This window comes from Sinocyclocheilus rhinocerous, unplaced genomic scaffold, assembly GCF_001515625.1.
Source record: "Sinocyclocheilus rhinocerous isolate Xijiao unplaced genomic scaffold, SAMN03320098_v1.1 scaffold1007, whole genome shotgun sequence".
Lineage (NCBI taxonomy): Eukaryota > Metazoa > Chordata > Actinopteri > Cypriniformes > Cyprinidae > Sinocyclocheilus > Sinocyclocheilus rhinocerous.
In genome coordinates this window covers 297,999-319,566 of record NW_015631056.1, presented here as the reverse complement: position 1 = coordinate 319,566, position 21,568 = coordinate 297,999, and the positions used below count along the sequence as shown (strand labels likewise).

Genomic DNA, 21,568 nt, shown 5'->3' with positions numbered 1-21,568 from the left:
TTTTCAGACCGATGAGCTTTGTAAAAATCGACGCGTTTCAGAAAGGCGGGGCATAGAGGAAAAACAATAATGGACAGTATGTGGAAAATAATGTGTTTTTTGAACCTTAAACCGCATAAACACATTTCATTACACCAAATACACCAAATAATACTCTTTTTAGCAACATCATATGACCCCTTTAAGATATTGTATTGGACAATGGGGTGGGGGGTGGCTTAGGGGGTTAAGAACCACTGTTCTAGTGGTAGGTTTATAGTAATAATTAATACTGGTAAAAAAAAAAATATATATATATATAGATAAAAAATAAAGAAAACTATTCATATGTATTCTGAAAACACTATTTAGAAATATAGCTCTGCTGCATATTCATGAACATTTCATTAGATTCAAGTTAAACAGAAGCAGTCCTAAAGTTTACGGTCACTAATATTGTTAGTAATATTTAAATATTGCTTACATTTGCGTTAATATGCACCACTGACATATAATAACCTCTTTTAAAATGGGTATGACGTTTTAGTTTATTCTTGTCCTTCTTTTCCTATCAAATCGGGTAGTTCGAAGAACCACAAGAAAGACTTTCAAAAGATCCCATCCATACTTGATATTTATCTACTATACCATTGCAATTTAGAATTTCTGCACCACTAGTGGCATCAAACAGAGTTATGTATCACCTAAAACGTAGATCTCTTCCAAATGTGTTTTTTCAAACAATGGATTTTTCATACAATTAAAAATTGTATTTTTTAAAAAGAGGTCAGTGGTACTAAACAGATTACAATTCTGTTTACTTTTGCAGAAATTACATACTGCAGCTTTAATGCTGTTTTCTCTTGGATGTCTTGAGTATATTAGCATTCGCTTGTTAATTTTAACTGTGAGATATTAGTGTTCTAACTGTGAGATATTGTTAAAGAACTGGACTTTAGATTATGCAAATTCACCCTATAGTGTTATTTACGAATGCAGTAAGGCACATCATATTTAAATGACTTGACTGCAAATGCGTGGATTTGCATGTGTGTTTGTGTCTCATACTATATATTGAAGTAGAAATCACAGAAATTTGAGATGGAATTTCGCACGATATGGATGCCTTGATTTTACTGGTTCTAACTTTCATACTCAACATGCTTAATAGAAACAGCTCACTTGCCATACCCAGACAATATAATCATCAACTTTCCTACTTTCTCTCTCACACACACAAAAAAAACTGCTTCACTCCAGCACTGCTTTTTCCACTCCTGCTGAATTTGCAACTTTTTGTTAAATTCGGCTTTCAGGCGTTTTAAAATACTAGAACATCCCTGCATGAATTTTCCCTACTGTGGATCCCAGTCTGTTACATTAAGACCTTTCCTCACTTCTACTAAACTGCGATGTCAAGTCACACAAAGCCGAACCTAACTGTTGGTTGTCTTCCATAGATGTTTGTGGATAACTTCCAGGCAGCTAAAGAGGCTCTCAGTGCTGCCACGGCTCAGGCCGCGGAGAAAGCAGCTTCCAGTGTGAGGAATTTCGCTCAGAAGAGCTTCAGACTTGCCATGGACATCAGACTGAAGGCCCCCCTTATCATAATCCCTCAGTCCTCCACATCCCATAATGCATTTGTGGTTGACCTGGGTCTCATCACTGTGGGAAACAGCTTCTCACTGCTGGCAGCTGAGGGCTTCCCATTGCCTGCAGTTTTGGAGACCATGGATGTAAAACTCACGCAGCTCAAACTATCTAGGTAGTAAAGAAAGCTGGAGATTTTCCCCAGAATTCTCAAAATTAATTTATGTGATTTAAAGCAGATTATACAGTCAAGATAAAGAACTGTGTGTCATGTTGAGGTCATTCTTCATAGCTGTGTTATTTTAATAATACTAATGTACTATTATAGTATATTAATATTTTTAATTAACTTTTATTTTTATATTTTCTGTTTTCCTTTAAATTTTAGTTTTAAGTTTTATGCTTAGGAAATCGTGCTTAAGTATTGTTTTGTGCGTTTGTCATTTTTATTATAATTTTTTTTATTAATTTTATTTTTTATTTAGATTTATTTTTAATTTGAATACTTCAACTTATTTTCTATTTCCAGGGCAACATTTGTAATTTCATTTTTTTTAAATCTAATATTTATGTTTTATTTCAGCTTTATTTCAGTTAACAAAAATAGTTCTCAACCTGTTTGGTGTTACAGAATGTTTCAGAGGTGGCTTCTAACTTTTTCTGACTTATTTATTTGACCTTCTTTCTTCAGGAATGTTCTGAAGCATGATGCTGCTCATCTAGATGTTGAGATTCTGAAGCCCATAAATCTAGAGCTTTTACTCAAGCGTAATTTGGCTGCCACTTGGTACAACAAAATTCCTGGAATGGAGGTCAATGGAGTACTTATGTCAATGGATGTGAGTTTCTCATGAAGTGAAAGTGTTTAATGTAAAATTTCAAATGGAACCCAAACATGATTTCCAGGAGAGAAAACTGAAGGTTGGTATTTTTCTGGCTTCTGTAGATGGCTCTTGGCCATGAGGATTTTGGGGTCCTCATGAGAATCCTAGCAGAGAACATTGGCGAGGGAAGCAGGGCTGCTGCAGTGGAGGAAACAAAAGCTTCTGCTAAAAGTATGAAAAGGTTTAACCTGTCAGTAAACTTGTCCATTAAAGTTTGTCTTTAAGAGCTTCACTTTACCCTCTTTTCCTCCATAGATGAAGCTGTAGATGAAGGACTGATAGAGACATTTCCTGTAGGGACAGAGAGTCAACCTGCATTGACCAATGGTGCTTTCACTGAGAATGTTGTCAATGTGCTGCTCAATTTTGAAATCAAGGAGGTAATTAAGCTCTCTTAAGTTCTTATTTTCTGTTGTCCTACAGTCATAACTCCAGATTTGTTGACTAAGAATCTGGAGTGGACTGAGAATCCCGTATCTCTCTCTCTGTAGGTTATGCTGAAGTTGACAAAGTCCAAAAATGGGAAAGAGTGTCCCTTTTTGGTTCTCCATGTAGCTCAGCTTGGAATTGACACTAAAGTTCGAAAATATGACATGGAGGCCACAACATACATTAAAACCATCTCCATGAAGTGCCTAGAGTTCCCTGGTTTGTAGCACTTGATTTTGAAATTTCACAGTACAAAGCAACATATTTTCGTAAAAAAATAAAAAAAAAATCATAAACAAATAAAAAGTTCAAATGAGTGAGTTTTTATTTATTTATTTATTTTCAGATTCAAATGGAGAAGCGCTCTGTATAATCAGTTCCTCAGCAGAGTCGGGAGCAGATCTTCTTGCAGTCAAGTACTTTAAGGTAACTGCTTCTTTCTGAATTACACTTATGTGAGCACATAATTCCAATCATTGCATCAGCACAAAAGCACTATTTATGAAACTTCCTATACAGTAATTGTCAAAACTTCTTATGTTAAGTGTTAAGTGACACCATTTTAATCCATGCTTCAGTTGACTAGTGGCAGGACATTTCATGTCTAGACAGGCTACAGCTCTTACCTTTTAACTATTCATTTAGGTTAGCACATGAATTCATAGCGTGATCAAAGCATCAGGACAATTAGATCCAGCCATTAGCCATTATGCTTTTTTAATATTTGTGGAGTGGCTCTCCACAAATATTAAAAAATATATAAAAATATATAAAATATATAAAAAATATACATAGCAGATATGCTCACTGAATATAAACCTAACAGACCACTCAGATCATTAGGATCGAGTCAGTTAGAAATACCAAGGGTTCACACAAAACAAGGGGAGTCTGCTTTTAGTTATTATGCCGCCCGCAGTTGGAATCAGCTTCCAGAAGAGATCAGATGTGCTAAAACATTAGTCACATTTAAATGCAGACTCAAAACTCATCTGTTTAGCTGTGCATTCATTGAATGAGCACTGTGCTATGTCCGAACTGATTGCACTATATTCTACGTATTATCGTTTTCTTAAATTCATTTTAAACCTCTTAAATCAATTTTTTAAATAATTTTCAAAGTTTTAAATTCCTTGTTTTATTGTTGTGATTATTGTTTTTATTTTATTTTATGTAAAGCACTTTGAATTACCATTGTGTATGAAATGTGCTATACAAATAAACTTGCCTTGCCTTGCCTTGCCTTGCTCTTCTTTTAACTCCTAAGGGCCATTTTTCTCTAAAATGAGATAGCAGTGTCTGTCGCACATAAGTGTACTGTTAAAGTCTAGAGATATGAATGCATACTAATCAAGTTCTGATTAAATGTATAGTTGTTGTCTATGTAATATTTCACACAACGGTGATAGATTATAGATTCTCCATTATTAATCCTAGAATTACAGTGTAGACTTCTTCACTAAGATGTTGCAGGTGTTGAGAGCTTCCAAGACCCATGAATGGAGATCTTAACCTTGTTTGATTCCTGTATTTGTAGGCTGATCGAAATGGGCCCAACTTTGCAAGCCTTTACCAGAATACTGAGCAGAAGATCAATGTAAGCGTGTGTAAATAATCTTAAATAATATACAGTTTTGGAAATTGAGATGTTAACTTCATATTGTCTGTGTGTGTCTTTAGGTGGTGTTCTCCTCTTTAGACTTGATGCTGCATACTGAGACTCTCCTCTCTACCATGGATTTCCTGTCTGCGGCCCTGTCCAACAGCAGTCTGCCCTCACCTGAGAGAGAGAGCAAAAAGAGTGAAGACATGAGAACTACCTCTGCTAAATCCAGTAAACACACACATACAATCACTTAAACTGACAAACATGACATTTTTGCACATGTATCATTAAGAATGAATTAATGAAGGACTGTTTCTGTCTCAGCTGCATTGAGCTCTCCCTCTGATGGTGACATCATTGACCTGATGGTGAACATGCAGCTCGGAGCATTTAATGTGTTGGTTTGTGACCAGAAGAGCAACATGGCTGACATCAAAATTCAGGGTTAGAATACATTCCTGTTTTGAAAATGTACTACATTACTGCTACTGTGAAACTACAATAAATTTAAATTGTAAAATAAAAAATGCAGAATCTTCTTTAAAATGTAATTATATTTCATTAATATTATATATTTTATTTTTTATTTTGATTTAGTAATGATATAAATCTTCTCCTCTTGTAGGTTTGGACGGTTCTCTACAGATGCAAGGAACTCAGACGCACATGTCCACACGTTTGCGTGACTTCATCATCATGAATGTGGATCCTGAAACAATTCACAAGAAGGCAAGCTAGCTAGACCACTACATGACATTTTTACAGTTTACTATTCTTAATACATTTTAATTTCTATTTACTTTTGTTTTTATATAAACAGGGTACAACAAAAGTGCATTAAGATAAAGTGAACTGCAATATATCTGTTATTTATTTTCGGTTATTTTTGGTTCTCTAGACCATCTCCATCGTAGGCGATGAGGTGTTCAGCTTCAGCTTGAGTCTGACACCCAAAGCCACTGAGGGGTCTGGGTATACAGATACTTCAAAGGTCGATGGCAAAGTGAAACTCAACGTGGGCTGTATTCAAGTGGTCTACCTTCACAAATTCTTCATGTCATTACTGGTGAGTTTAAATTGCACACATGGCCTCTCTGCTGATTCAAGCACACTAACATACTTTCACTTTTTCTCTCTACAGAATTTCAGTAATAACTTCCAGGCAGCTAAAGAGGCTCTCAGTGCTGCCACGGCTCAGGCCGCGGAGAAAGCAGCTTCCAGTGTGAGGGATTTTGCTCAGAAGAGTTTCAGACTTGCCATGAACATCAGGCTGAAGGCCCCCCTTATCATAATCCCTCAGTCCTCCACATCCCATAATGCTGTGGAGGCGGACCTGGGTCTCATCACTGTGGGAAACAGCTTCTCTCTTCTCCCAGTGGAAGGTCGTCCGCTGCCTGCTGTCATAGATAATATGGATATACAGCTCACACAGCTAAAACTTTCCAGGTAGCCCACTGCCACAAAGCTAGGATTCTCAGACTTACTTTTTTATATCCAATATGTGTCCTTTTAAAGATCTGATAATTAACTGAACAGAATTCATTTAATGAATTTTCAAAGCCCACATTCTAGTTGTCCGTTATCAGTGTTGGGCAAGTTACTCTGAAAATGTAATCAAATTACTGATTACTCCTTTTAAAAGTAATCAAGTTACTGTTCTGATTACTTTATTTCAAAAGTAATTAGTAATTAGTTACATTACTAGTTACGTTACTTTTTTCTCCATGAAATTTATGAAATCCCAGCATATATGCTCCCGATAAAGTGTGTGCGGGATGCGGGAGAATAAAATATATATATAATAATCCACTCTCTAATCCACTGTGTGCTACATCCTTTTTACAATCTCTAGATTATAAAACACTGCATTCTGTCAGCAATGTAACATGGCAGTAACATATAGAGACCTCGGCTTGTAACTATACTCTAATTACTATTTTGAAAATTATAACGCATTAAATTACTCCGTTACTAAAAAAAGGAATCAAATTACAGTAACGCGTTACTAAGTAATTACTTGCGCGTTACTGCCCAACACTGTCCATTATACAACTCTATATATGTTTCCTCTTACACATCCTTTTGTTCAATATTCTCAGAATTTCAATGGAGCAGGACTCAAATCAGCCTAGTTCAAAACTGTTGGAGCCAGTCAACCTTGTTCTGTCTGTTAAACGTAACCTGGCGGCATCATGGTACCAGAAGATGGCTGCCATAGAGGTGGATGGAGATCTGAAGCCCATGAAGGTCTGTTCACATTATGCCAGGACATACTGTATTCTCAGCTTTTTATAGTTGCAGTGCAACAGATGGTTTTTTTTCTGTATTGACGTACATAAAAAAAAAAAATACAAAGAAAGTCCAAAGAAAGTACATTTACATTTCATGCAGATTTTAAATGAATCTGAAGTCACAGTCTGTCTCTCTGTGGAATTTACTAGTTTTGGCTGGTCCATTTCTTAGATCTGGTTATAATAATCAATAATTGGAGTGATTGCGGGAAAATTTATGAAGATTCTCACATTTTCTGACTGTGTTCCAGGTGGCTCTGAGTCAAGATGACCTGACTGTCCTGCTGCGGATTCTGATGGAGAACATCGGAGAGGCGAGCAGTGTTCAATCTGACACACCGATCGGCTCAGAGGCAGCCCTCAAACAAGAGAGTGTGTTTGTCAGGACACGTACAGCGACTGGTGAGGGAAGACGGACACACACAAATATTTTGTATAATGATTTTTCTCCTAGAGGATGTTCTCGATTTGTTTGTGTCTTGTGTAGGCTCTGAGATTCTTGTGGAGAAGCTGTCTGAAAGTAAACTGAGGGACACAGAGCTGCTGGAGAGTGTCAAATTCAGCTTTAATGTGGAGTCCCTTGGCCTTACTCTTTACAGTAACGATCCTGCACAGGTGTGTATGGAGCCTACAGATTCGTGAACACCAGTGACTGTTTACAGTTACAGTCCATTCATAAAGTGAGTGTTATATCTGTTTCTCTCTCTTTTTATCTCTCTTTCTCTAGCCCTCTGTTCATGAGGAGCAGTCGTGTTTAGGTGAATTTATGCTGTGTAAAATGAAGACTTCAGGCAAAATGTTTACTAATGGCAACATGGAGGTCTCCACCATCCTCACCACATGCACGCTAGATGACAGGAGGAGCGGTATTCAGAAAGTCACATCCAGGTGGTTTACACATATATACACATACACACACACAACTAAACATTTCTGGTCGAAAGTTTGGTATAATTAAGACTTTGCACCAAATTAGAATGATTTCTGAAGGATCATGTGACTGTAGTAATTGTTGCTGAAAATTCAGCTTTGCCATCACAGGGATAAAGTGCTTTTAAAAATATATTAAAGTAGAAAACCGTTATTTTAAATTGTAATAATATTTCACAATATTACTGTTTTTACTGTATTTTTGATCAAATAAATACAGCCTTCGTGAGCTTAAAATTAAAAGAAAAGTCATAATTTTCCCAATGTTTTACTGGTAATGTATATAAAAATGTAAGAAAAACTTTTTTTTTTTTTTCTTAATTATAACAGATTACAACTAAGAAACACATTTATTCAATATGACATTACTTAAAATGATTCAGAAGAAAAAAGCATCTACTAAACAGTTGTACAGTCCTGTTTCTAGGCCTCACCCCTCTGGTCTGATCGCTGTATTATTTTGCCCTGTAGGATGCTGGGAAGGCGTAATGAGGAGACGTCAGAGCCCATGATTGATATGACATACTTTCAGAGTGCGGATGAGCGCTCGGTGGTCGCTGTGCTGCAGAAGCTCTATTTGTGCGCTAGCGTGGAGTTCCTGTTGGCTGTGGCCGACTTTTTTGTGCAAGCCCTGCCTTCAAGTCCACCTACACAGAGAGACAAAACCAATCAGCTGCCACTCAAATACGTCTCAGAGCCCAAAATCCAGAGTGAACCTAAAGCAGGTATGAAAGAATGAGTAGTTACATGCTAAATGTAAGATGTTAAGCAAAGCCACATTAAATATTCTAGATTTACACTAAAAAGGTTAACAACTTTTTGTCATTGAGGGTGTAAAAACAATTGACGTCCAAACATGTGATTTAAGTGAGGTTAAGTGTGCCATTTTTGTGCCACTAGCGTGTAGAACTCTCACAGTTCTGGAAATCCAGGAAATGTCAGGGACTTTAAAAAATATGATTTTGAGTCCTGGAAAAGTCTACATAAATTAACAATCTTAATAGTCATGGAAATAGTTATATTTTTCTGATCAGTTGTAAAGTATTATTAGCTAGAAATGCTTGTGTACAATGAATTAGAAATGCCTGGAACAGTCCGAAAGTGTAGGAACGCTTCATTTCAGAAATTTTGGAAACCAACATTTTATGTGATACTTCATCTATCATCAACACCAGCTCCGAGAACCAGACTGCAAGCAGTTGTGGTGGACCCAGAGGTTGTGTTTGTGGCTAACCTGATGAAGGCAGATGCTCCTGCACTGGTGGCCTCATTCCAGTGTAATTTTAGCCTCCTGTCTGAAGACACGGGCCAGGCAATGAAGGCCAACGTCAGAAGCCTCAAAGTGCTCACCTGCCCCTTTATCAGGACGGAGGGTGACAAAGCCGAGACCACCGTATGCTTACTGATTTCTACTGTTTTAAATCTATTTTTACAACAGGAATAAAGTGTGATGCTTATTTTGCGCTGTACGAGGTGCAGTGAAAAATGTATTGCAAGCTATGTAATTGCAATTGTCTATAATGCTTTGCAAATCATGAATTTGTTTTACTGCAGGTGCTGAGACCATGCTCTGTTGAACTTGAGACCAAAATGCCAACCAATGCCCCATTAACTGGTTCAGTAACTGTAGAGGAGGTCATAGTGAAAGTGGGTGTTATCTGTTTGCCATATTAATATTTTTTGAAAGGAACATGTATTCTACCATTTCAAAAGTTTGGGGTTGGTAAGATTTTTTAATGGTTTTAAAATAAGTCTCTTATGCTCACCAAGGCTGCATTTATTTGATCAAAAATACAGTAAATATTTTTAAAAATATATTATTTTTTATGCATATTTGATATATTATAACATTTAATTCTGTGATGGTGAAGCTGAATTTTTAGAAGCCCTTACTCAAGTCTCCAGTGTCACATGATCCTTCAGAAATCATTCTAATATGCTGATTTGATGCTCAAGAAACATTTCTTATTGTCATCAATGTTAAAAACAATTGTGCTGTTTAATTTTTTTGTGGAAATATTTTTTCCTTCAAGACTGAATAGAAATATAAAAGTACAAAAAGTACAATACAAGCTGTAAAAGTACAGCATTTATTTGAAATAGAACTCTATTGTAAATGTCTTTAAATTACTTTACTGTGCCTTTTGATTTATACATTGCATCCTCACTAAATAAAAGTATTAATTTCTTTCTTAAAAAATCTTACTGATCTCAAACTTTTGAACTGTAGTGTATTTGCTCTCTATATTTTTTTGTGTGTGTACAAAGATGATGTTACTGTTTAAATATGTACAGTACGGTTCAAACATCTCATGTTTTGCATATCCCAGGAATATATTATCTAATCTGTGTTGAACTAACATGCTTTTTCTCGGTCTTGCTCTCTCAGATCTCTCCTATCATTCTTAACACTGTCATTACCATCACGGCTGCCATGGCGCCCAAACCTAAAGAAGAGCCGTCACAGCAGACATCAGATGACCTAAACAGCCTCTGGTCTTTGATGAATGTCGCTAATGCAAACTACTGGTTCCTTGGTGTGGATACAGCCTCCGAGGTCACTGAGAGCTTCAAGGATGTGGACAGCAGTAAGGATGGAGAGAGTTTTGATATGAACGTGAAGGTAGTGCAGGTCACGCTGGAGTCAGGTTTGGGGCATCGGACTGTTCCCCTGCTGCTTGCAGAATCGTCATTCACCGGTACTGCTCAGAACTGGTCGTCATTGCTCAGTGTCTCTGCAGATATGACACTGGAGGTGAATTACTTCAATGAGACTCATGCCATTTGGGAGCCACTGCTTGAGAGAGTGGACAACGGCAAACGGAGGTGGAACCTTAAATTAGATGTAAGCAGAATTGCGTCTCTTTTTTCACTTTTGTGTATAAACATGAATCCGCAGTCCCACCCTGTCAGATATGTTGCAGGTTGTTCTGTTGCTGATTATTTGTTTGTGTTTCTGTGTGTAGATGAAGAATAACCCTGTTCGGGATAAAAGTCCAGTTCCTGGGGATGATTTTATTATGTTGCCAGACCCTCGCACAGCCATCACCATATGCTCCAAAGACACCATGAACATCACAGTGTCCAAGTGCTGCCTCAGCGTCTTCAACAACCTGGCTAAGGTAAACCATTCAGTCCAAAGAACAACATTTACACACAAACACACACAGAAAAAAAAAACATTCATTTTCTGAGCATGCAATATCATTGTAACATTATTCACTTTCCCCATACATTTACTTAAACCTAAATTTTTGAATTACACCTGAATCTTTTTTTTTTATGAATTAAATTTTTTTTATGGTGTCAAATCAGCATATTAGAATGACTTCTGATGGACACTGAAGACTGGAGTAATGGCTGTGAAAAATTCAGCTTTGCGGTAACTTTATTTTAAGGACCAATTCTCACAATGAACTAGTTGCTTATTAGCATGCATATTATTAGTACTTATAAAGCACATATTAATGCATTATTCTGCATGAGCATATTTTAGATCCCTTAATCCTACCCCATACCTAAACTTAACAGCTAACTTATTATTAATAAGCAGCAAATTAGGAGTTTATCCAGGCAAAAGTCATATGAAATAATTAGTTAGGAATAATCTGTTAAGAATTGGTCCCTAAACTAAAGTGTGACCAGCTTTGCCATCACAGGAATAAGAATGTTTCACAAAGTTTACTGTAGCATAAGAGACTTAAAAAAAATCTTATCAGTCTCAAACTTTTGAATGGTAATATATGTTATACATCTAAAAATAAAATTTCTCTCTTGTCAGGCATTCTCAGAGAGCACAGCCTCCACGTTTGACCATTCTCTGAAGGAGAAATCCCCCTACACCATCCGCAATGCATCAGGCATTCCTCTCATTGTTCAGCACAGTGCTAACCTGCGTTTGACTGGCTCGTCCACGTGGGGTAAACTGCATGAATTGGCCGTGGATAAAAGTGTGGATTTAGAACATTCATCCTTTGAGTGTTCATCACGACTGTCTGCCCTGCAGAGGCAGGAAAGCTGCTTATTCAATCTCAGCATAGGTCAGTAACACGGACAATATACACCTCGTAAACTGTACAAATACCTTGGGTAATGCCTCAAAACCTAGTGAACTGCCTACCTAGACAGCATTTTCTGGGCATAATATGCTCTTAGAAAGTTCAAGCATGTCTATAATCCCAAAAAATGCTGTCTTGGTAGGTCACTCTTTAAGTTTTGAACAGCCTAAATGCCCATACAAAAATAAGTCAGATCTGGTTGTTCTATTTGTTAAATTACCTTTATATATTTTTGATATTATCCTATAATATTTCAGCTATAGTCTAATAATTTTTAGGTCATGAATTATAGGTAAATGCAGTATGCTAATTCATAAATGTCCCCTGTGCAGTTCCCCCAGGTTACAGTGAGATTACAAATATCCCGTTGGGTAAGCCTGGCCGTAGACTGTATAATGTCAGAGGACCCATGCAACAGGATGCTGTGTCTGTACTGCTTCAGATCGATGCCAGCGAGGGCAACAAGTTCATCACAGTACGGTCCCCCCTACAGGTTCGTCTGCTCACTTTACCTGCAGAGTGCATACATCTGTTTACTTGTCTGGATAAAGAAATCATTAGTGAAAATGACCCTGTCCAAATCACTGTGACATTGATTTTTTTTATGTGTTAACAGATAAAAAACCATTTCTCGGTGCCTTTTGCCATTCTGAAGTATTCTTCTGAACTCGGAGTGATGGTGAATGTAGGGGTTGCTGAGCCTGAGAAGGAGTGTCATGTTCCTCTAGAAGCTTACAGGTATAAATGGAGGAGAAGTGTAATTGCTCACTTCATTTTAGTGAATTTTGCATTCATATGAGTCAAATATCATTAGGAGCAACTGTAAAGAAGATCTTTGCCTACATATCATGCATATTTACAATCCAGTCACTATATCAGAGGTGTCAAACTTATAGTTTTTCAACCTAAGCATACAAATGTGGAGCACATGCTCAATGATAGTCTAGAATCAACTTTATGCTTCGTTATTAACTAATTTCATGTGAACTAATCCAAACAGAAACACTTGTAAGTTGCTTATTTAATGCACCGGGGGCTTTAGATTACATTTACATTATATGAAATTGCTAATTGGAGAATATAAATTAAACACACACACATAAAAAAAAATTGCTAATTGGAGAATATAAATTAAACACACACACATAAAAAAAAATTGCTAATTGGAGAATATAAATTAAACACACACACAAAAAAAAACCACATACTTATGATTTTTGCCACATAACTGCTCTTGGTTGGATAACTTTAGCTTTAATTAGCCATCTCAGGGTGAATATTTATACAAAGCTAAAACAAAAACCTAAAAAAATTGTCCAAAACAATACAATAAAGAGTTCTGCGACTCTGTCCTGCTGTAGCTGGATATATATTTTTTTTCTTTTTTTCATAATTTAGTCTTTTTTTTTTCTTTGCAGGCAGTGTGTTTCTATTGTTTTTGTGCTTTATGATGTAACTTTCTGTGCTCTGTGTATTACTTCAGGAGTCAGTTGTTCTTGCTGCCTGTCGGTCCTTTAGAAGATTTGTATCGTGCGTCCACCACATGCATCGCATGGAAGGAGCAGGTGCACGTGAGCTTAGAGGTTCACGCAGTGCTTCAGTGTCCCTCAACAGAGAGCAGCTTTCTGCCACTGGTGGTGAACACGCTGGCCGTGCCTGATGACCTCAGCCACATTGGCAGCCATGGGGAAGGGGACTGGGACCCTGCTTACGTCATCCACCTGCACCCAGCTGTCACTCTCAAAAACCTGCTACCTTACTCAATACGTTACCTGCTGGAGGTGCAGAATATTGCAGTTTTAATACACAAATGCGTCAGCACATTTGGCATACACATGTTGGGGGTTTGCATGATTTTTTAATGTTTTTGAAGGAAGGCTGCATCAATTTAATCAAAAATACAGTAAAAACAGTAATATGGTGAAATATTGTTACAATTCAAAATAACTGTTTTCTATTTTAAAATGTATTTTTTTCCTGTGATGGCAAAGCTGAATTTTCTTCAGTCTTCAGTGTCATAATTCTTCAGAAATCATTCTATTAATTTGCTCACCAAATACATTGCTGCTTAACATTATTGTGGAAACTGTGATATATATATATATATATATATATTATATATATAAATTTTTTTTACAATTCTTTGCTGAATAGAAAGTTCAACAGAACAGCATTTTTTAGATAAAAATCTTTTGTAACATTATAAATATCTTTACTGTTACTTTGAAAAAATATAATGCATCCTTGCTGAATGAAAGTATACATTTTATTCAAAAAAATCTTAACCCAAACTTTTGTGTATGACACATTGTATTGATCACAAAATCAGTATGAATTGATATCAATGTAATATTAGCCAGCAGTCGTTTATTAAAACCACATCACATCTCTCACAGGGTTCTGCTGACTTCTATGAGCTTCAGGAGGGCAGTGCGGCGGATGTGCTGAATTCGAATGTTGGCGGTGAAATAATGGAGCTTGTTTTGATCAAGTACCAAGGTCGCAACTGGACTGGACATATGAGGATTAGCAGAGAAATGCCTGAGTTCTTCTCCATCTGCTTCACCTGCGACACACCAGAAGGACTGACCGTGGACCTGTGTGTGCATGTGTCTCGAGTGAGCGGCAAAATGGTCCTCTCTGTTTACAGTCCGTACTGGATCATCAATAAGACGTCCCGCGTGCTGCAGTATCGTGCAGAGGATACATGTGTGAAACACCCATCTGACTTCAGAGATGTCATTCTGTTCTCCTTCAAAAAGAAGAATTTCTTCAACAAGAATAAGGTTAGATTGGGCTCTTTGGCAGTGTTTGATGGATATACCTGTACAGCTATATTAGCCAAATATCTAGAATAATCAAATCGTGAATGTCAACATGAACCTTAATGTGTTTGGGCTGTAATGTTCAGAAAGCCATGTTTCACCCGTAGATTTTGGTACGAAATGTTCTGGTAGTACTTCATAATTTACATGCTGCTCTTCCTTTTAGTTGCAGCTCTGTGTGTCCACCAGCTCATGGTCCAGTGGCTTCTCGCTGGACACCGTTGGCAGCTACGGATGTGTCCGTTGTCCAGACAAAAGCGGGGACTACTTGGTAAATGCTTTGAACATTTAATGAAATAAGAGCAGAGATGCACTGATGGTAAAATTCTGTCCGATACTGATAAGACGGTAATTATTTTAAGGTACGGCCGATTAGAAATATATGCCCGATGTTAAAAATCTATACAATATATAACACAAAAAACGAAAATATCTAAGTGCTACTGATGAATTCAGTAATGTGTAATGTGAACATGGTATGGTATGAAAAGTGGACATTAATTCTGAGATTTGTTAAAGATTACATTTGACTAATTAGTGTTTTTCAAGATTTACTTTAAGTAAATGTTAGATGGCAGCAAAGGTATTCCAAATGTAAAAATAGAAAATTAACTTGTTGGAAATCTGTTTTGATGTCCAGGTTGGGGTTAGCATCCAGATGAGCAGCTTTAATCTGACACGGATTGTTACCATGAGTCCTTTCTACACGCTAGTTAATAAGTCCTCGTTTGAGCTGGAGGTTGGAGAGGTGCAAAACAACAATGGTTTCAGCTGCAAATGGCACTACATCTCCTCCACAGAGGTCAGTGCTGAATTCATCTTTTATTAAAAGCAGAAGTATTCCTACACCATATGTGTGTTTACCGTATGATTGTGTGTGTTACAGTGTTTGCCTTTTTGGCCTGAGGCCAGCACAGGGAAGCTGTGTGTACGGGTTGTGGGATCTGAATCTAGCTCCAAATCGTTCTTCTTCAACAAGCAGGACAATGGAACTCTGCTGCGGATGGAACAGGTGAACATGATCTACCTGTAAACATGATGCTAAATATACTTTATTAAACCATATTAATCGCTTAATTCTAATCTTGGTTCCCATCAGTACGGTGGCGTGATAGTGGATGTGAATATCGCAGACCACTCCACTGTCATCAGCTTCACTGATTACTATGATGGAGCTGCACCTGCATTGGTTGTGAATCACACACCCGCAGCCACTGTCAACTTCAGACAGAGGTCAGTACCGCTTCAGTATTTTACTTCATAGAACAGATGAATGAAAAGTCTGAATATGTCTGATTAGAAAGTCTATGAAAAACATTTTTGTGGTTGTCACGATACCCAGGTTTCAGTAGTCAATAGTATCAATAACTCAATTTCACAAATCTCTTTACTAGTTTTGATACCACAGCAAAAACTAATTCCTATTGAAAACATTGTTTTATTTAAACGTTAAATAATAGTGTAAATAATAACATGAGAACAATGTTTACTTACATGAGAAATACTTGAAGAGTACATTGCATTGTTTATTAAGTCAGTAGTAAAATAAAGACAAAAGAAAGAAATTCCAAACAAAATAAATAAATAATAACAAATAAAATACATTACAGTTCAAAAGTTTGGGGTCAGTGGGATTTTTAAATGAATTATTAATTAATACATTTATTATTATTTATGCAAGCATGGCATTAAATTGATCAAAATTGTAAAAAAAAATAAAAAAATTAAAACATAAAAAATCTTACTAGGAATATAAATAAATGATGTTTGTTAGATTTTTTTTTTATTCATCAAATAATCCTGAAAAAAATATATATCACTGTTTCCACACAAACAGTAAAACTGTTTTCAACATTGATAATAATAAGAAATGTTTTCTGAGCACATTAGAATGATTTCTGAAGGATCATGTGACACTATATACTGGAGTGGACTAAAAATTCAGCTTTGCCATCACAGGAATAAATTACACTTTAAATGATATACATTTTATATATTTTATATATATAATTATAAAAGTTTGGCCAAATTTAAATAGTCTAATGCGCAGATTCAGTACAGTATTTTGACACTTTTTAACCTGGCTGTTTTCATGCATTCACTTAAGACAAGCCAATCGACAAGACAAACAAAGTGCCTTTGACCATGCATATGCACACCTGCATGATTATCAGGCACAAATGCTCATTTTTATCAACTGTGGTAGCAAAATAATGGTACTTTTGACATCTGTGCTCTTAAGATCATCCTCTCAGTGTTTTGGAGTGTGTGAATATATTTTCTGTCTCTTATCTGTGTCTCTGTGCTTGTGCAGAGGCTGTGAGGAGTCTTGGGCACTGAGACCAGGTGAAGCTCAGCGTTTTGCATGGGATGATCCAGCAGGGGTGCGGAAGCTTTGCTGGAGCTGTCAAGACCACAGCGGAGAACTGGACCTTGTAAAGGTTAGAGGGAAATCCTGTGTTAGTGAATCTAATGATCTGCTAACATTACTGGTCATGTCATTCCCATGTTGTTTTCTTTAGGACGAGTGCGGGCAGTTTGCTTACAGCAGCTTAGTTCAGATACACTGGGTGTCTTTCCTGGATGGCCGACAGCGGGTGCTGATCTTCACTGAGGATGTTGGCATAGTCTCAAAAGCACGGCAGGCAGAGGAGCTGGAGCAGTTCCAGCAAGAAGTCAACATCTCATTAAGGAACCTGGGCCTGTCACTCATCAACAATGACATCAGGCAGGAGATAGCATACATTGGCATCACCAGGTAACTAAACCCACATACAGCAACCATAAAATGAATAATTCATAATGATTATGGACTTTTAAAGGGGAACATAAATGCCACTCTTGTGCAATGATTATGATTGTGATGATTAAGAATGATTGAATTCTGTTTTTAAGTTCTGGTGTGGTTTGGGAGATGAGACCAAAGAACCGCTGGAAGTCCTTTAACCATAAGAACATTGGACTGTTGGAGAAAGCCTACCAGGACCATATCAACAGCAAGAGTGAACCAGGGTGGACTAGACTAGAAACTGGCCTAGAGGTAATAAATTATTTTATTGAAATAAAGTTTAATTAGTGAGATAATTATGATGCTTAGACATTATCGTATTCTCTTTTTTGTCTTTATTAAAACAGGTGAACTTTGGAAGATTGCCCATGTTGATGAGACAGCCATTTTCCTGCACTATCAGGAGAAACTTCCTGCCTGGCATTCGTATTGAGTTGAAACAGTCGCCTCACCAGAGGAGTTTACGTGCACAGCTCTATTGGCTACAGGTAACACCCACACACAATATACCTGTTGAATATCACACTTCCGTCATTTTTGGCATTTGTTCAGTTATTATGTGCACCACTTATTTGTTCCAGGTGGATAATCAGCTGCCGGGAGCTATATTTCCTACTGTGTTTCATCCTGTTCCTCTTCCAAAATCTATTGTTCAAGACTCAGGTACAAGCACCAGTTAGCATATGAATGCTTCATCTACGCTAATTCGCTTCTGAGTGCACATTTAGAGTGAGTGGACATGAACACACCATATCTTACCTTTTATCTTTAGAGCCGAAGCCGTTTATCGACGTTAGCATCATCACAAGGTTTAATGAGCACAGCCAAGTCATGCAGTTTAAGTAAGTGATGGCACAGTGATTACATTTTCTACTACTTGTACTAATTTAATTTCTGAATTACACTCAGCAAATCTAAATCTAATCAAAATCTTTGCTAAATGTACAGTATCAGTCCAATGTTTCTCTTATTTCTCTAAAAAATACTATACACATTGTTTAAAAGTTTGGGATCAGTAAGTTGTTTTTTTTTAAGGAATTAATACTTTTATTCAGCAAGAATGCTTTAAATTAATCAAAAGTGACAGTAATGACATTATTACAAAACATTACATTTCAAACACAACTTTGTGTTCATCAAAGAATCTTGAAAAATATGTAATCGTTTCCACAGTTATTTATTATTTGTAATAATATTTCACAATATTGCTGTTTTAATATTATACTGTTATTATATTATAGATTAAACACATGCCGCCTTGGTGAGCATAATAGATGCCTTTCAGAAACATTTTAAAATCTTACCAACCCCAAAACCTTTGAATGGTACTGTAAAAAAAATATATATATATATCGGCACTACACAATTCCAATAATTCTATTTGTTATTTTATAGTTTTGATTACTTTTATTTTTGATGACTATTGTTTTAATTTGGGGAATAGAGTAGAATAAAGAACAAGTAGATCCAGCCTTTGACTGGCATTGTTTGTTTTTGTGTAGGTACTTTATGGCATTAGTGCAGGAGATGGCAGTGAAGATCGATCAGGGCTTCTTGGGAGCAATCCTCGCCTTGTTTACCCCAGCTACCGACTCCCAGGATAGTAAAGAGAGGGTAACTACTGCTTTTTTCTGACACGTGTTGTTGTCACATATTTTTACTCATAAAATAATCCATAATGATTGCAGTGGCAAACACTTCCTCCATAATTACTTACTTTTGTTTTTGTGTTGTAATCTGGTGTGGCTTTATGCAATGTGAATGAAGAGGGGACTGGAGATGTCAGTATGTGTTTCTCTCTGCTTCAGAATAAGCTGATAGAGAAGGATCTGGAGGCGCTGCAGGCTCAGCTGATGGAGAGCTCCATGACAGACACCTCAGGCCTGAGCTTCTTTGAGCATTTCCACATCTCTCCTATTAAAGTAATGAGCCAGCACCGCTGTCCACTCCAAAACACAGCACATGTTCTCTTCAGGGTCACTTGTCACAGAAATTTGAAATCTCAGATAAGACCTGCTCCCTAGTTTCAGTTTTCCACATGCAATAGCATGGCAGGACAGTTACATACACTACCATTTAGTGTTGTAATGTTTTTGAAAGAAGTCTCAACAAGGTTGCATTTATTTGTCAAATATACAGAAAAACAGTAATATTGAGATATTGAATAACATTGAATTAAAATAACTCTTTTCTGTGTTAATATATTTTAAATAATGGCAAAGCTGAATTTTCAGCAGCCATTACTCCAATCTTCAGTGTCACGTGATCCTTCAGAAATTTCTTATTTCATTTCTTATTATTTTATGTGCTGAAAACTGTTGTTATTATTGATATTTTTGTGAAAACTCTGATCTTTGATTCTTTGATTTAATAGAAAGTTCAAAAGAACCAGATTTATTTATAATAGAAATCTTAAATGCATTTATTATTTTTTAATAATGTCAAATGATTGATAAATTGCAAAAGGATTTCCTTGACAGGTAGCCGCATCAAACTGTAAAATGACATGTAATTGTTTATGATTGACCTAGGAAACTATGTGTGTGTTCCTATAGCTGCACCTGAGTCTGTCTCTGGGCTCCAGTGGAGATGAATCTGAGCAGGGTGATATGGTCGCCATCCAGTCCGTCAACCTCCTGCTCAAAAGCATTGGTGCCACACTCACTGATGTAGATGATCTGATTTTCAAGTAAGACTTTGAGCTGTGCATGCACCCTAATAATAACTTTCACATGGGCATCGACTGACGTCTTTTTGTCTCACTCTTTGTTTCAGACTGGCTTACTTTGAGGTGAAATATCAGTTCTACCGACGAGAGAAACTGATGTGGGCGGTGATCAGACACTACTCTGAGCAAGTGGGTGATCTAAATACACACTCATGCAATGTCAGAGTTCATTCCATGAGCAAACGCTCTCCAACACGCTTACATTTTCACTTTAAATCATTGTATCAGAAGGACGTTCAGAGTGTCTTTCTCTCCTCATAGTTCCTAACGCAGATGTACGTGCTGGTTTTGGGTCTGGATGTTCTTGGAAATCCATTCGGGCTGATCCGAGGCTTATCAGAAGGAGTGGAGGCTTTCTTCTACGAGCCCATCCAGGTCTGACACATGCTGTTCATTTATCTATCTGTTCAGGCCTCATCGTTTAATTCACTACAAATGGGAGTGTGTTAACTTTCAAATGCCAGATATGAGTACAGCTTTGAGTAACCTAGATCAGCCCATCCACATAGAAAAGAGTGTCAAATATGATACCACACACTGTAAAAAAAAAAATCCGTAAAATTTACGGTAAAAAAACGGCAGCTGTGGTTGCCGGAATTTTACCATAAAAAATACGGTAGCAACGATTTAGGTTTTAACTTAAATTTACATTTAATACCGTAATTTCATTAACTGATATAATGTTAATATACCAACTATTGATGTACTGAAATCTGTTTTGTACCTTTGTAGTACACTGATAACCACCAAATGCAGGTGGTGATGAGAAAGTCACATGATGAACCAAAGCCCATCACAAGCAGCTTTTAAATAATAACATATATAAAAGGTGCACAGTGTCATTCACACAAACACCAAACACCATCATGGTAACACACATGAAACTGAAATAATGCAATAAACGTTCATTTAACAACATTAGGTGTAACACACAACCCTAATATACAAAACTGATAAGAAAAAACTAAGAAGAAACATAGTTATTTCAACAAAAAAACATCAAATTTGAAATGTAACACAGGGAATTCTGGGAATGTCAATTTACGGTTATTCACTGTAAATTATACAGTCTTTTTCACTTCCAAAAACGGTATACTACCGTAAAATGAATGTCCAATACATGTAATGTCCAATACAGTTTTTCACCGTATATAGTAGGGGAATTTACCGTTAACCATTTAACAGGTTTTTACTGTAGCATTTTTACAGTCTTTTACCGTTAAATTCACAGTCATTTTTTACAGGTATTTGAGGAATATTTAAAATATCAATATAATGCATGTAATGATGTATTATGGCTACTAAAATGACCATCAAATCATTTAATCCTTAAATTAAAATTTTAATTTAATTTAATTTAATATATGCAGCCTGCTGTATTATTATTTAAATGTCTAAATGTCTATATATATATATTATTTATTTATATAACTTTATATTTATATATTTTTAGCTTTCTG

General features: G+C 36.6%; 1 protein-coding gene across 5 annotated transcripts in view; it reads left to right on the top strand.

Moving 5' to 3' along the window:
• The window catches only part of LOC107741405 (vacuolar protein sorting-associated protein 13C-like), a 51,428-nt gene that overhangs the window by 22,064 nt on the left and 7,796 nt on the right, over window positions 1-21,568 (top strand). For all 5 annotated transcript variants that reach the window (XM_016554128.1, XM_016554126.1, XM_016554124.1 and 2 more), the window contains 41 exons: window positions 1,440-1,744; window positions 2,261-2,408; window positions 2,516-2,624; window positions 2,709-2,833; window positions 2,945-3,101; window positions 3,229-3,308; window positions 4,420-4,479; window positions 4,563-4,716; window positions 4,813-4,932; window positions 5,114-5,217; window positions 5,387-5,554; window positions 5,630-5,934; window positions 6,588-6,735; window positions 7,031-7,181; window positions 7,267-7,394; window positions 7,507-7,667; window positions 8,181-8,434; window positions 8,885-9,102; window positions 9,264-9,356; window positions 10,099-10,554; window positions 10,676-10,831; window positions 11,491-11,749; window positions 12,100-12,260; window positions 12,384-12,505; window positions 13,251-13,548; window positions 14,164-14,553; window positions 14,759-14,863; window positions 15,233-15,394; window positions 15,479-15,604; window positions 15,692-15,825; window positions 16,907-17,033; window positions 17,115-17,350; window positions 17,488-17,632; window positions 17,728-17,868; window positions 17,962-18,043; window positions 18,153-18,222; window positions 18,883-18,994; window positions 19,189-19,302; window positions 19,936-20,069; window positions 20,156-20,237; window positions 20,370-20,483. In XM_016554128.1, coding sequence (XP_016409614.1) covers window positions 1,440-1,744; window positions 2,261-2,408; window positions 2,516-2,624; window positions 2,709-2,833; window positions 2,945-3,101; window positions 3,229-3,308; window positions 4,420-4,479; window positions 4,563-4,716; window positions 4,813-4,932; window positions 5,114-5,217; window positions 5,387-5,554; window positions 5,630-5,934; window positions 6,588-6,735; window positions 7,031-7,181; window positions 7,267-7,394; window positions 7,507-7,667; window positions 8,181-8,434; window positions 8,885-9,102; window positions 9,264-9,356; window positions 10,099-10,554; window positions 10,676-10,831; window positions 11,491-11,749; window positions 12,100-12,260; window positions 12,384-12,505; window positions 13,251-13,548; window positions 14,164-14,553; window positions 14,759-14,863; window positions 15,233-15,394; window positions 15,479-15,604; window positions 15,692-15,825; window positions 16,907-17,033; window positions 17,115-17,350; window positions 17,488-17,632; window positions 17,728-17,868; window positions 17,962-18,043; window positions 18,153-18,222; window positions 18,883-18,994; window positions 19,189-19,302; window positions 19,936-20,069; window positions 20,156-20,237; window positions 20,370-20,483 — 6,714 coding nt within the window. The remainder of the gene's footprint in view (window positions 1-1,439; window positions 1,745-2,260; window positions 2,409-2,515; window positions 2,625-2,708; window positions 2,834-2,944; window positions 3,102-3,228; window positions 3,309-4,419; window positions 4,480-4,562; window positions 4,717-4,812; window positions 4,933-5,113; window positions 5,218-5,386; window positions 5,555-5,629; window positions 5,935-6,587; window positions 6,736-7,030; window positions 7,182-7,266; window positions 7,395-7,506; window positions 7,668-8,180; window positions 8,435-8,884; window positions 9,103-9,263; window positions 9,357-10,098; window positions 10,555-10,675; window positions 10,832-11,490; window positions 11,750-12,099; window positions 12,261-12,383; window positions 12,506-13,250; window positions 13,549-14,163; window positions 14,554-14,758; window positions 14,864-15,232; window positions 15,395-15,478; window positions 15,605-15,691; window positions 15,826-16,906; window positions 17,034-17,114; window positions 17,351-17,487; window positions 17,633-17,727; window positions 17,869-17,961; window positions 18,044-18,152; window positions 18,223-18,882; window positions 18,995-19,188; window positions 19,303-19,935; window positions 20,070-20,155; window positions 20,238-20,369; window positions 20,484-21,568) is intronic.